The 16,294-nt window shown below is 39.5% G+C and overlaps 1 protein-coding gene across 1 annotated transcript in view; it reads left to right on the forward strand.

Annotated features, from left to right (window-relative positions):
• The window catches only part of ctnna2 (catenin (cadherin-associated protein), alpha 2), a 332,764-nt gene that overhangs the window by 301,878 nt on the left and 14,592 nt on the right, over window positions 1-16,294 (forward strand). The window contains exons 13-14 of the mRNA XM_084931407.1: window positions 4,532-4,683; window positions 8,288-8,401. Coding sequence (XP_084787533.1) covers window positions 4,532-4,683; window positions 8,288-8,401 — 266 coding nt within the window. The remainder of the gene's footprint in view (window positions 1-4,531; window positions 4,684-8,287; window positions 8,402-16,294) is intronic.

Below are 16,294 nucleotides of genomic sequence, written 5' to 3' on the forward strand. Positions count from 1 at the left end.
ACATGGAATTCCAATTAATAAATTCCATAAAGCCTTTGAACTAAAACAAACGCTGTTGTGACAGTGATGTACACTGTCTTGTTGGTATATATGTATGATTTGTATCACCTTCATGTTTACCTCTCACCACATATCCAAACCAATATCATGACCAGCAGCTTTACAGCTGTGGCTCCAGCAAACATCAGCTGATACTAGAAAGTAATATTAAATAAATTCTAAGAACAGCTTATCAAGCTTAAACGTGCTGCTGTTGTTTAGTGCAACATCTGCTGGTTTCCTCTTTCTGGCGCAAAGTGGGCGATAAACAAACAAGAGGGGCGGGACTTTTGGCAGAAAAGCCGATCAGCTGATCATTGATCAGTTTCATGATTGAAGTAGCAACAGGAGAGGGAGGGAGAGAGAAAGAAAGAAGAACAGGCAGTTGTGCAGCAAAAACACAGAATAACTCCAGCTTTGTGTCTTTTTCATTCTAGCTGAAGTACGGGACGAATCGCGTTCCTTTTCCCCTCAGTAAGGATGTATTGTAATTGGTCCAGCCCAGAGTTGATCATGACCAATTTGGCTAATCCACCACCTTTCATTGTTTATACCGTTACAAAAACAAACAAACAAACATAAAAATGAAAAATACCCATCTTTGCCCGGTGGGCCGATGGCCAGTCCAGCTATGCGGTTAGCTAGTAGATAACGGGCATCTCCAAAAACGTTAGAGCACTTGTGCAAATATGTGATGTCTTGATAAATCGAGCAGATATTTGAAGTTTACACAGCACCATTCTCGCATGAAAATATCTTAAAAGTTTATTTTGTGACCCAGAAAGAGTAATATTTCAAACTCCGCCACTCTGTGTTCCTCCGCCACTGCCTCGTTTGAGTTTTGGACGAAATAGATTCTGGGATATTGCATTTCGTCATTTCGAGCTGATTGGAGACCACACAGCCAATCAGATTTTTTTGCATCCAAGTCTGTGATTGGCTGGTTTTGTGGCACAAATATAACGGTGTACAGAAAGAGTTGAACGCGCACGGGCAGAAATGTTGAGAGCGCGAGCAACACATTGCGAGCGAGCGCAAATACAAAAACTGAGCGAGAGGGGCTGCTGTTGTGTGTGTGTGTGTGGATAACAGCAAACACTGAAATACATTTTTTGCACGCAGAAATGAATTTTGTTCACTCAAATTTAGCTTTTCTTCGCTCAAAACAAATTTCTCCTCAAAATGCAACATTTGCACCTGCAATTTTTTTTTTTACGTGCGCTCAAATTTTTTTTTACATGCGCTCAGAATAGTGGCACAAAAATAACGCCATAATCATACAGCAGTTCAAAAAATGGTTAAGAGGTAAAACAAAGATTGTCTAAAGATTGTACTAAAATATATTTAAAAATTATTTAAGTATATAAATTTGAAAACATATACATAGTAATATTTTAGTGGCTCTCAAATTGTAAAAGCAATCTTTGTGAGTCTCTGTCTGTGTGATGTTGCTGACACAGGTAACATTGTGGAGTAAAACTTAATATATATTACTTTGTGAATTAATAGTCACACTTTTGGTTTGCACGTTATGTAGCAGCTTTAAATATCATGTAATAACGTGATGAAGTAAATACCATGTAATTAAATAATAAGCAGTAGCCAAGTAATAGCTTAGTATTAACGATGTGTCTGTGTTATATTGTCTTAGAATGTAAGTAACAGGGCAATAAGGAAATGAAAACAATAAGTAAATGGGTGGATAATTGTAAGAGTGGTAAACAATGGCATTATATTTTTCCTGTTCTTTGTAGAGCTCTATCACCTGTCCCTCTAATCATGTCTCTTCGGAGAGTCTAAAGTTAACAAAGAAAGTAGAAAACCCCTGTCGTGATAACCATTATCGTTTAATATTTTGAATTTATCAAGTCAGCTAACAGAAAGTAAGGCAGGTCTGTCAAACCTGCTTCATACTACAGCATTGCTTGGGAGTGCTTTTATTTTTTGTTGTTGTTTTTTGTGTTTTCTTTTGAAACAGACTGTGTTGGGGAATTGTGGAAAGAATTGATCTGGAACTGGATAAAATGCAACTTTGTTGCTGTGATATGTGATATCTTACTGTAATATCCAAATTCTCTGTCTGTGTGTTTATTTTTTGCTTTGGTCGTCAGGAGTTGAGCAAACCACCTAGCAACAGGCTAAAATGATCTGTTTTTGGCATTTATGCATCACTAACGCTTTATAAAAGCCTCACATCATTTACATTTCACAACACTATGATCTAATTTATATCAGCAGAAGTTGAAATATCGATGGTATGTTATGGCACCATCACACCGCCTAACAACCACTTAGCAAAGGGTTCAAATGACCCATTTTTAGGATATTAACAACATCTACCACCCCTTGTTTTTTACTTCTCTCACTATGATTAAATAGCAGTTTGCCATCATCATGAGTAGGTCAAACAATGTTGTAACATGCAGGTGTAGTAGTGTCACACAATATAAATAATTGTGTTAAATATGCACATGCTTATTTTTTTATTTGTTTGTTTTGATTTTTTTTGCCACAAAAGTGCAGAAAAAGTACCACAGATTTGGAAACCTTGTTCGCAAACTTGTACTTGTTAAAATTTTCCGTCCCAGTGGGCCAACATCATCGATTTGGAGATATTTCTGTGTTCACCTGTTGAAGTGCATGCTTCCGTGCAGTTTTGCTGTGTGTTTGATTGTCTAAATGTAGCTGTCTTAATTTGAATTTTGTGGCTTAGAAATCAGGAACTGTGCAGATTGTGCTGTTTAAATCTTGTTAAACATGGCACAGGTGCACACCATGTCTGCTTTGAGGTTTGAGGCATTCATTGTACTTCCATAACTTCTCACTTAAAGTATGCTTAAGCTTAGAGGGTGAAAAAAATCCATCCCTACATGGTCACATTTAATTCCCTTCATCATTTTTCAACTGGAATGAGTGAAATTGCTCCTTACCATCAGCAACTTTGCTCATTAAGAGCACAGAGAACATTTAAATATTTCTATTTAAAACGCCTTCCCAGCAATTCCCAAAAGCCTATTTTACGCTTCTCCAGTAAGTGGATTAAACTGAATTAAAAATGAAAAGAAAAAGGGAGAGACTTTTTTGTAGTGCCTTTTATGTTTGGTGAAATATACCGTATGTTTTATATCAGACAAATAAGCACACTGCAGATTCATACACCTTTAGTGCAAGCTAGTTAATTGATTTAGTTCACTCTTCAAGTCAGAATGGGGCGAGACTGTGGAAGATGCTAATAAAATCACAAACATGGCTCTCTGGCCAAACTGCAATACCTCATTTGTCTTTTCCACAGTTTTTCTTATCTCTCTGTGCTCATTAGAGCTGTCTTCTCCTCTAATGATGTTGTCTTAAACTATTCATAGTATCAGCACTTCAAAAATCCACTCCATTGATACATATTTGTTGCTTATTACTTCTAAAGCAGCTGAATGATTTTTTCCCTAAGACACATAAAACAGTATGTCCTTCTCTTACTTTGTCTCACCCTGTCCTTCTGTACATAAAGTCATTTTCTAATATCTATTCCAGATTCAAAGAAAATACTTTTCTATTTGTGCTACTGTAATGAAATCAAAAGTAATGGTGGGTTTTTAGGCTTTTGTAGTGTTTGAAAAGAGACCCACAAATCTACAGTAAATGGACACCTTTTTCTAGCTGGCAACTGGCTTTCTAGGTAAGCCTTTGCTTTTGTTATGATAATTTGCTACAGCGCAAAGTCCATAAGAAGAAAAAAAAGTACATTATCATAGCTGGAATTCAATTATTGTGACACAACAGGAGATTACTTGGAAAGGTGGCCTGCTAAATATTTAAAACCTTCAGTCAGTATTTTTGGATATTAAACAATATCTATTCATATTCAGCACAATTCATTTGAAGACACAAAAAACATAAAGCTCTTCCATCAGGTCTAGCCAATGGGTACCGACAACAAAACCAACCATTTTTTATGGTCAGTAGGGACATTTCTTTTGTTGCTTGGCTTTTGTCTGCCTCGAAAAGACTTTGATGAAATTGTTTCCCTTCGTCAGCATTGTGAATTGACAGGCTGAGCTCGCGTCCTTGCGCTGTAACACTGAAGCACACAGACATCTCTGAGCGAGCTCCCAGGTTACGCACACATACATACACTTCCCCGTGCCACATGGCAGCAAACACACAAACCGATCTGGGAGAGACAGGTCAGTCTCCGTGCCGGGTAAGCCAATGTGGAGTAGCTAATTGGTGTGCAGTGTGTGAATGGCATATTGTTGTTTACAAAGAGGTTTAGGGTGACATTCCAGAAGTGAACACAGACTGATGAAGAATGTGCTGCGAGACATTTTGAAGACAGTGGTCGCCATGTCCTTGGATAGAGAAACAGCACAGTCATAGCTGTGTTTTCTTATATAATCATAATCCTTCACCTATCATAGAAAAAAGTGATAAACCCATACCTCTTGTCTCTCCTTTGTTCTCTATCTCTACTTCCATTACCTCTGTCTTCCTGCAGTAATGCCCCGATTTGCTGAACAAGTGGAAGTAGCTATCGAGGCACTGAGTATGAACCCCCCACAGCCCTTTGAGGAGAACGAGTTCATTGATGCATCCCGTTTGGTCTACGATGGCGTCCGCGACGTCAGGAAAGCCGTCCTCATGATAAGGGTACGTCCATTATCTTCTGTAAGAGAGCAAAAGGGAAAGACTAGCTGAGATACTTTGAAATGCTTCTAGAGCTCAGCGACAGTGTCAAAGTGTTTTGAATTGCCAGTTGGAAAAAAAAAACATATTGCGCCAATTTCCTTCCTCTGTGTATTCAAAATATTTGATTGGGTATTTTATTTTAAACATCTGAACAGTTTGCTCATTTCCTAATGTTGAGCTTATTTAGTTTGAATATATGCTTTTTTGCAGCTTCACTACCATTAGCATATTTGAAATTTGGTTTAAATATCTGTCTTGTTGAGGTAATAACCTGTGTTTTGTGGGGGGTTTCTATCATAAAACCTGTTACATTAAAAACTTCCTGAATCTACTGGTGAACATGACAAATTTGTCACACTTGCACACCCCTTTCCAGAATTTTTGCTTTTCATCACAGGGACCTTATTCCCACTGAAAACCGTGCTGCTGTCTGTCTTAGGTGATAGTGGAAGTTTTGTGACAAAAATACATCCGCCCTAAGGATGAAGAAGCGCATAATTGAAATCTTCAATTCTCATTTGGAGTGTCACCCCTGTCACATGATCTGTTTTATGAATCTGGCAGAACCCTTGACAGCGTGTCACGATAAAACGGCTCCATAACAACAAGATACCAGCTCTGCTGTTTCATGTACCAAATCTGATGTTACAGTATCTGCACCCCCACACCCCCACCCCAACTGTCCCTCCTCTTTCACCACGTAATTCATTTATTCAACTTTATGCAGGCTGGAAGGTTTCCCAGTTCAGCTTCGGAAAGAAAAAAATCTAATTATGGAAAATAATTTGATGTTAGTAAATAATGTAAAACAGGCAGCTTTGAACTGCCCGGGACCAGCTGGCTTTATAATCCTATCCAAGTTCAATTACTTTCTGGGGAAACAACTTGGAAGATCCTTGCTTTCTCTGTCGTCTGACTTCATCGTATAGATAGCAAATGTTGGTGCCACGTGTAATTTTTTATTTTTTTTTTTAAGTGTACTTTTTTAAATTTTTCCCCCTCTTAGACCGAGTAATAGCTCCTTTAGAATTTTTACAGAACAGATCTCATGAGCAGTCAGCGGATTAAGAAACCAATTCTCCACAGTGTTTAAAAATTGAGGCTGAACTTGAGTAGAGTGGAAAGTTATTATGAAAGTTCTTGGAAACATGGTTTTTGTCCTGGCCTTTATGTACCCGCAGACACATGCACACAGGAGTGCAGGGGGGAAAGTAGTAAGTATTGCACAGAATGGAAGAGATATGAAACTGAACAATGGGTGGAGACTGCAATATAACCAATATTTACACAGTTTCCCAGTCTCAGGAAACTGACCTACAGCCTGTCTCACCTAGAAAGTTCAAACTTACCAGACATTCAGATTAAAAATGAAATCAATGAAAGGAGCTGCTGTGATCTGATGGGGTTAAGTTGTTTCATGGCCTGTGTAAATGCTAAAATGTAATCGTAATAGTAGGCCTCTTTTATTGAAAGATCCTTAGGCTTGTTAAAATCATCACAAGGTAAATAGCAGAAACCTATACACATAGCAACACAATCTCCAAGGTAACGCAACCTCTGAGTTGGCACCCCCACGCAATGACCTGATTGAAATCAATGAGGGGGCTGCTTTTGTTTTTTTTTATCACAATCTTAATGTCTGTGTGATCACAGCTCTAATCAGACTTTTTTTTTTATTGACGAAAAGCAAAACCGATCATCTTCACTGCTGCACATTCACACAGCTGGCTCTTTTTTTTCTTTTTTTTTTAAATTGGCTATCATGAATAACCTGTCTCACAAAGATAGTCAGCAACTGGTTCCCTTATCCTGGATATTTTACCCGAGACTTAAACAGGTGCACCAGTAATATACTGCATTTAATTTGTGACAGGATAACACTGTCATATCTATAAACTGAAATTAGATCAGTAAAGAAACAAGATCCTATAATTTAGTGAAGCTACCAACAAAAGAAATGATTAAAAAGTGATTTTATGTTCAATAAACAGTAAAATAAATGAATTGTATGCTAGCTAAATTGTAGGTGTTTGCAGTAGAATGAGTTGATAAAACATTTGCTTTTATAAAACCTATTACAAATGGATATGCACGAAACGGCTATTATGAAACTATGAAGAAATTGTATTCCCACTATTGTGAGCAAACAAACTGACTTGAATTAAAGAATGGATAATGAAGCTCCATATGGCCTGAGATTTGTGTGAATAAATTATAAGTAGCTAATTTCCAGTGTGTAAATGCTCTTCCCTTTTGCCTTTTATTTCCTTAGTTCAACGATGCAATCATTAGGGCAGAATGGGCACATTTTTTATTTTTATTTAGAGAATAATCATATCACTGACTGAGTTGAAAGAAAATCATTCGCATTGTACTAAAATTAAGAAGGAAATTTAGCACAGTTAAATGTAGGCCTTCTAGCAACCTGTGGTACTTTTGTGGTCCTGTTTTATACTGTAAGTGCTCCTTTTGAGAAAAACTAAACTACTGTTAGTTTATTATAATACCGATATAAATAACCAGGCAACACTATGCACTTCACAACCATAGCTGTGACAGAACTGTGAATACAGGCTGTCACCATGTAAGAATAATTTTACACAGATACATGTCTATATTTGATCCTCTGCTCCACAGAAGCTAAGCCGCCCAGCTGTGTTATCATTGTGATGCTGTTAAAATTGATCCATCTGCATTAGATCAACTACTTGCTTTGAAGTTACCTGGCAAACTAGCAGCCTTTATCATTGGGACGTCACTTAAAAGACAGCAGAGAGGAATAAAGATGCTTATTAATGATTGAGTCACTCGCCTCGTACAGAAAACACATACAAAGTTATAAACAAAGTGAAGCAGATATTCTCTCATTTCTTCTTCTTTTTCTTCTTCTTGCTAATTCCTCTGAATTCTTTATTTGATGAAACACACAGGGATTTTTCCCCAGCTTTGAAACTATTTTAGCTTTGAATTACATTAAGAATTTACAATCACTGCACAGCAGTTTTTAAATCTTATGCCAAAAAAAAAGCATTCAGGATTCAAACAGTAACTTAAGAGTTTGGCTAAAGACTTTAAGTCAAAATGTTTCAAAGAAAATTAATAATAACACTGATTATAATATTTAAGCGATTGAAACAATATTGGTAGCATCTCTGTTATGCTCATTTGTAAAGAGTTTTGACTTTGAGCTTTTCCGTTTCACAAATACTCTGCAGTTAAACAACATGCTTTGGGACATGTTACAGTAAATGCATTCGCAGATGACTTTGTCTTTCCTCCCAGTTATCTTTTTAGCACTCAGTAAATAATGCATAAATCATTATGGCTGTGAATTTGATTTGGAAATACCTATTGGATATGGTTTTTAATATGACGGAAGACTTTACGTAGGAAAATGGCAGAGACAATTATCTTTTCAGGGATCTTTAAGCCATTCTCTACGCATTAGAAGGACATGATTTCAGCACATTGGGGCTTGAAAGCAGAAAAAAATGCCCTTTTCAGCTGTCTATTTCAGTTTGTTCCCTGATCTCTGACTTTATCTCTGTCTTTGTGTTTGCTGCAGACACCAGAGGAGCTGGAAGATGATTCTGACTTTGAACAAGAGGACTATGATACTCGCAGCAGGACTAGTGTCCAGACTGAAGATGACCAACTTATTGCTGGACAGAGTGCCCGGGTGAGTGAATGTTCACATCCCTTCTGTGCTGCAACTGCTCAAATGCACATCAACATCAAAGCTGACATAAAAAGTAACATATATTTGTTTTGGGTAAAGAGTAGCAGCAATACCAAAGTGACTATAGTGTTGCTGCTTTGTATACATTCGTCCCCATTCCCTGTCTACTCATAAATTGATTCATCCAACTGTGTCCATTTACATAGCATATAAGTCCATTTAAATGGTCCTAACAAGCTGTATTATTTTAAATAAACACCGTTCTGGGATGGCAGGTGTAAAATTGCAATCACAAACACAAAAGTAATTACCAAATTCCCTTCAGACACTAGCCACAACACAAAATACAGTACAGTGCTGAGCCAAGGCTTCAGTCGTGATCGCCATGGTCTGGGCTTTGTTTCACATTAGTGATTTTTCACTTGGGCCCAGCTTAAAGGACATTAAGAGGGTATCAGTGCTTGCTCCCCTCCAGCAACACACACAGAGACTAGCGGTGTGTTGCATGTTGAATGGATTGTGGATGGCAGGAGTGCGACTTGGCCCGACACCTCTCTCTGTGGCAGAGGCCTTCATTATCCCGCCCGTGTCTCTCCACAGTGTGCACGCATGGGGCTAATGCATAAAAAGGGAGAAATAAAACACATCAAAACAGCAGCTTGTTATAACTCAATGTGCTACATGTGACATGTGGTGTCTGCTGACAGGTAAAACAAAACAGCTAACTCATGACTACTGAACCCTGTGCTGGACAGTAGCCTGTGTGACAGGAACTGACTCAGTTAGACATTTAGTCGCAGTAGTCTACTGGTCATGGCTTCAAAGTAAGGCCGTTATTGTTTTTTGTTTGTTTCTTATTTTTTCTGGGGTGGGTCATCTACTTATCAGAAGTTCAGTGGTTTAATCCCCGGCTCATCCAACCTGCACATCTCTGAACCCCGAGTTGACCCCAATGCATTCATTGTGTGCTTTAACATTAGGGCAAAAGTGCTTCAAACTACATAGAAAAAATGAATTTAAAAGTAGGTGAATGAGGATTGTAGTAGGAACGTGCTTTGAGTGCTCAAATTGAGTAGAAAAGCACTCTATAAGCACCAACTCATTTACCATTATTGGATTTTAGAAACTAACCCATAAATGGAGGTTTTCTATGAGAACATGTTGTATAACTTTTCAATATCATCACATGATTCCTGCCAACAAACCCTTGAAAACAGAACCAAAAAAAATTTATTTATTTATTTATTTTTTTATCATTGCCTTGGGTTAGCTAAAGATTATTTTCATAGTTTAAAGAGAGAAATGCAGAAGGAAACAAATAGGCTCCTGTGGGCAAAGCTGCATATCATGTTGAACCATCCACCCACCCCAACCTCTTCCCTCCCACATTACGACTCTATGACACCATCTTGCTACTTCTGCCTTTGCACCTTAAAGATGGAAGTCACAATCAACACTGGAAGTACTTGTGAGTGAAATTTAATTACAGCTCATATCAGGCATCTGATCGAACACCTGACACTGTTTTATTTCTTAATAAAGCACCCAGAACATCAAGAACTAGCAGCACGTAGAAGAAAATGTTTAAATGACTCAGGGAAATTCAAATGATATATTTTCCATCCTTAAAAACAGACCAATAATGTACACTCTATATACAAGCATGGAAGAATATTTTAGATTTGATTTCTGTCAAGAGAACAAATGTCAGTCAGTTCAAATGAAGAGTAAGAATTTATTCTAATTATGAGGATTAAGAACAGGCGCAGGCTTTTGGGTGCACAATAGCCGATCCAGCACTGTAGGGGTCCTGGGTGCGAAGTACTTTAAGTTTGCTGTATGTATACTCCCACTAAGGCACCCGCGGTGTAACGTTGCGTGGCCATCTGAGCTTAGACGCACCAGCCTTTGCACACAAAGGAGCTCCACAGCACCAAACTGTTAACTAGTTTTCCTGGCACTCAGCTGTGATTTGAGTGGGCAGCTCTTCTTGGAAACAGTCTGAAGTCACAACATGTCCCTTTGTCATAACTTATTACTGCGATATAAGGATATAAGGTGGTTTAAATCAAAAAGCCATATATCACAGCAGGTTATCAAATGTGATTACTTGTATTTGTACGTTGAGTTTGCATCGTCATGTGGTGCCTTCTTAGTATCTGACGTGCTGACAAAGCTTCTCACATAGTTAATTGATATTGCCTGTTTTACTCATGGTTACTGTTATGCCCTCAGAGCTTAAACATGCATGAGGCAAGTGCATTCATAAAAGATGTTTTTGCTGTGAACCGCTGGTGATCTGCCCAGTCTGCCTCATCCAGTTGTGTCAGGATAGAGCTTGCTATCCTCTCACGGTCATGCCAAGTCCATGCTAGCGAGCTGTGTTTCTATTCAAAGAGACAAGAGAAAGCGTAATCTGGTTTTGCCATAGGAGTTGACACGAGCATACTGGGGTTTACAGTCACGATCCCTCCAAGCCCCTTCAGTATGTCGTATCACACACAGGACACAGGCATGATATCTTCAGTAAGTTCCTCAATCTCTTTCTTTCTCCAAAGAGAGGGGAAAAAATCAAATTAAGTCTAGGGCAGTCCCAGGAGCCTTTGTTCCCCAGGCTTGTGTAGTGCTCTGCTTTTCACTTGTATTATACTTTTGCATAAAGCCAAGTTATTAAAGCAAACATGTATAATGAGGGGGCAGAAAAACACAGAGGCGAATTGGGTCTGTGTATAGTGTCTCTTTCTATCAGAACATGCCGAAGCAAACTCTGCTGCTATAACAAGCCACAGATAATGCACGGGGAGCCAAACATAAAGCACCCCAACACACGGCAAACATTTCTTAACACTGTGATTGGATAACAGCTGATAGGTCATCCATAAAATTGAACTCTGAGTGTCTGGGCAGTTTATTTCAAATGAAACAAATTAAAGTCATTTCAAGATGCGGCACTTGGTGAAGAAACCCGGAAAGCGCTCTAATCCCTGCAGACGTAGCCGAGCCGCGGAGTGTATTGGCACAGAACTCCCTCGGCCGGATTTGCCACTATGTTAAGCTCCCGAGGCCCGCTCCTTGTTGTTATCAGTAAAGTAGGGAAAGGGATTTGGGGATAAGTGAATTCTAGAGTGCAGGATAGAAGGAGGAGGAGGAGACGACGGTGTGTGTGAGTGTGCGCGCGCTCATGTGTGTTTGGCAGGGGGGGGGGTGCTTCACCAGGGGCCCTTCCTGCTCCCCTGACGTCCCAATTGGCTCGTGTGTTTACCCTTGTTCTTGCAGCTCTCTTTTGTGTTCAGAACCTCTTTCTCTCTCTTTTCCTCCCTGACGCACTCTCTTTTGTCACGCCGTTTTCAGAGTGAATCGGTATACTAACCAAATCCCTCACTTTCTCTCCCCAACTTCCCCTGATCCCTAATTTTAGAGAAGGAATTTTCACTCTAAATTGTTGAGTTCAAGAGACTTTTTGCTCCCTGTAGTTGTTTAGGAGAGCAGTTTCACTTCGTTTTATGTAGTTTCTACAAGCAGAAGATGGGGAGAAGGAAAAAAACAAACAGTTTTAGTGCATCTAGAGGCTCTCTGATTCTCAATTTACATTTTTATTTCCCTGCCTCATTGCAGTGCCATTTTGCAAAACCATACCATGCATACCATGTGTTTCTCCTAATGGCGTACTCACCCTTTTTGACACTGGCAGCATACCATTCAGTATAATAATAGAAATAAGTGAATTATTGATGCCTCAACAGTTGGGTGCTGGAAAGATGTGAACAGCAAAGATGATAATGACCACCTTCGAGACCTGAGATCAGAGAGCTCTGCCTGTCACAGCACAAGCACCAGTGTCCCTATTACTGAGGCAGCACTCACAGTGCATTATACAGGGAGTGCAGAATTATTAGGCAAGTTGTATTTTTGAGGAATAATTTTATTATTGAACAACAACCATGTTCTCAATGAACCCAAAAAACTCATTAATATCAAAGCTGAATGTTTTTGGAAGTAGTTTTTAGTTTGTTTTTAGTTTTAGCTATTTTAGGGGGATATCTGTGTGTGCAGGTGACTATTACTGTGCAGAATTATTAGGCAACTTAACAAAAAACAAATATATACCCATTTCAATTATTTATTTTTACCAGTGAAACCAATATAACATCTCCACATTCACAAATATACATTTCTGACATTCAAAAACAAAACAAAAACAAATCAGCGACCAATATAGCCACCTTTCTTTGCAAGGACACTCAAAAGCCTGCCATCCATGGATTCTGTCAGTGTTTTGATCTGTTCACCATCAACATTGCGTGCAGCAGCAACCACAGCCTCCCAGACACTGTTCAGAGAGGTGTACTGTTTTCCCTCCTTGTAAATCTCACATTTGATGATGGACCACAGGTTCTCAATGGGGTCCAGATCAGGTGAACAAGGAGGCCATGTCATTAGTTTTTCTTCTTTTATACCCTTTCTTGCCAGCCACGCTGTGGAGTACTTGGATGCGTGTGATGGAGCATTGTCCTGCATGAAAATCATGTTTTTCCTGAAGGATGCAGACTTCTTCCTGTACCACTGCTTGAAGAAGGTGTCTTCCAGAAACTGGCAGTAGGACTGGGAGTTGAGCTTGACTCCATCCTCAACCCGAAAAGGCCCCACAAGCTCATCTTTGATGATACCAGCCCAAACCAGTACTCCACCTCCACCTTGCTGGCGTCTGAGTCGGACTGGAGCTCTCTGCCCTTTACCAATCCAGCCACGGGCCCATCCATCTGGCCCATCAAGACTCACTCTCATTTCATCAGTCCATAAAACCTTAGAAAAATCAGTCTTGAGATATTTCTTGGCCCAGTCTTGACGTTTCAGCTTGTGTGTCTTGTTCAGTGGTGGTCGTCTTTCAGCCTTTCTTACCTTGGCCATGTCTCTGAGTATTGCACACCTTGTGCTTTTGGGCACTCCAGTGATGTTGCAGCTCTGAAATATGGCCAAACTGGTGGCAAGTGGCATCTTGGCAGCTACACGCTTGACTTTTCTCAGTTCATGGGCAGTTATTTTGCGCCTTGGTTTTTCCACACGCTTCTTGCGACCCTGTTGACTATTTTGAATGAAACGCTTGATTGTTCGATGATCACGCTTCAGAAGCTTTGCAATTTTGAGACTGCTGCATCCCTCTGCAAGATATCTCACTATTTTTGACTTTTCTGAGCCTGTCAAGTCCTTCTTTTGACCCATTTTGCCAAAGGAAAGGAAGTTGCCTAATAATTATGCACACCTGATATAGGGTGTTGATGTCATTAGACCACACCCCTTCTCATTACAGAGATGCACATCACCTAATATGCTTAATTGGTAGTAGGCTTTCGAGCCTATACAGCTTGGAGTAAGACAACATGCATGAAGAGGATGATGTGGACAAAATACTCATTTGCCTAATAATTCTGCACTCCCTGTATTTTTGGCCACACTAAGATGTGAACATGTAATCAGCAAGTCATATCCAAGGGGGGGCTATTGAATCGTCAGACCCCACCTGCTGAGAGCACAAGCACCTTTAACGAATCTGGACTAAAATATATTTTGTTGTTCTCAAGGTTATATTTGTGAATACTTGAAGTATTATTCAGACTCATTTGAATTTAAAAACAGGTTGTAATTCAAGTCAGCAACATAAATACAACTTTCTTAGAGCTGAGAAACAGCAAGCGGTGTTAAATAGAACAAAGCAAAAAAATCAGCCGAGAATTTCGAGAATATAAATGTAGAATGTGACTAAGTGTTAATACTTGGCATTTAGACTTTGACCTTGTCATTTCCCACATGAACACACCTGAGGCTCAGCTCAGCAGGTTGTGACTTCCCCACCAGTGGACTGTGGGGTTTAAAAAGCTTTTGAAATGCTGTAAGAACAACTGTAACACCAGTGGCAGCGACATAGATTCAGGTCAGCGAGAAGGAAGCAGGTGTGCATGAAAAGAGTGAGCAGAGCAGTTCATGCAACATATTAGTGTGGCCACCATCCAAGAATTTTAAACTCGATACTGATGCCCACAGAAATACTTGATACTTGACACCATTTTTGATATCATGGGCGGGGGGGATGACATGTAATTATGAGGCTTTTTTAAAAAAATTGTTTTAAAGATTAGAAGAAAACAGCAACATTTTTAAGTGGCTTACACAGTCCAAAAAATGTATATTAAAATAACTGTACGGTTATTTTAAGGCAAATGTGTTAAGATGTGTTAAGATTAGGATTCTTAGGTAGTTTTGAAGAATAAATTGAAAATTAAAAAACAGCTATGTTTGAGGTTGTCTGAGGTGAGGCAGTGCCGTGCTGCTGGTGACTTGGCTCCATGTTTTCATTGCTGATAAAATAGAGTTGTTAAAGTAGGCTGTGACTGTTTCTGGGTGAGTTTCTTCCACGTCAAAAAAATGCCAAAATAATAAAGAAAAATAGACACAGCATCCTTGTTTAACTGGCATAAATTCATCCCATTTGAATGTATTAACTTTTTTATCATGTAGCACAGTTTTTACGATTTCTGCAAATTGCCATCCATAAAAAAATCATCATTGGGACGCTATGCGACACAGACACCGCTTTAAGAACCACTCGTGACTCTAATAAAATAATACAAATCTCCTTAGTGAACTAACATTTGGACGTGTTTTTGATGTGTAGATGAGCGAGCGCAAAGTCGATGTTCAGCCAGTCAGCGGTGTCGAGGACCCAGAGCCCCTGAGCAACGCGCGCAGGCATACCTGCAGTGCGAATAGAAGTTTGCCCTGCTGGAATCACTTGTGTGATTTAAATGGTTTATTCCTCATTGTGCAGTCTGAATACATAGTAACTTGGTATTTGTTTTAAGTATGAGCAGTGTTTTCACCCCACATGCTGTTAAATGGGATTTGCTTCAGCTCTGTTGTTTGTGTGTCTTGGCACAAGCAGCAGAGGAAATCTACACTGGGCTTGAGGGGGCTGGTTTTGCTTGTTTGTTTATGCCGTATGGGCTTTTTTCTTTCTTTTCTTTTTCTTTTTTCAAGCTAACCGCCATCAAAGCTTTGCAGCACCCCGCTCACAAAGTGATCAGTAGGCCAAAGCTCATGGACGCATCTGCTGGCCTCTGATGAGAAAATTGTGCCTCCATGCTTCCCTATTTCTGTCTGTAATTTCAATTTTCTCTTTTTCATTGTTGGCCCTCTCCCCTATGCTTATTCGCTTTCAAAGAATTTCAAGAAGACAAGTCGTCTATGTTTTTTTCCCCCCCCGTTTCCCTCCTCACGCATCTACCAGAGGCACTGAGCAAAGTGACGCACTCGCTCATCAAGCTCGCCCCACACCCCCACACACCAGCTTTGCTGTGAGAGAGGGAAAGGGAGGAGTAGGGTGATTATTTCATTAAGAGAATGGCAATTCTTGGAGGGCAGTCAATAATAGATGAGGTTAAAAAACAATGGTGACTTTCCTTTTTTCACTGTACTCGTTTTCTCTCTCACCCTCTCGAGTCAATAGAATCGACCTAATGGAAACCAGGTTACTCTTCCTTCCATCTCACCTCCCTGACATAATGTTGAACAAATGCATTATTCATTCTCTGGTCTAAGAAGCGAGGTAATTATACATTTATCTCCCAAATAATACTGGGTCCTTACTGCGCCTGTGACCTTGCCACAAGATTTATGCCATTTTGGACCTGCCCCCAAAGGCCGCTGAGAGAGCAAATGTATTCTCATGGAAGGAGAAAAAAAAATGAAGGCGAATAAAAAAAAATGGATTTGCTTTTTATGGATATAAGATGTCAAGTGGTTTGAAAAGTTCCAGTCATTAAATATAAAGTTTAGAACTTTATTTTGAAGTGTTTCAGAGGAGCTAGTCGTCAGACCCCAGATTTAATGTTTAACTTT

This window comes from Perissodus microlepis, chromosome 6 (assembly GCF_051167445.1).
Source record: "Perissodus microlepis isolate ML-2025 ecotype Zambia chromosome 6, ASM5116744v1, whole genome shotgun sequence".
Lineage (NCBI taxonomy): Eukaryota > Metazoa > Chordata > Actinopteri > Cichliformes > Cichlidae > Perissodus > Perissodus microlepis.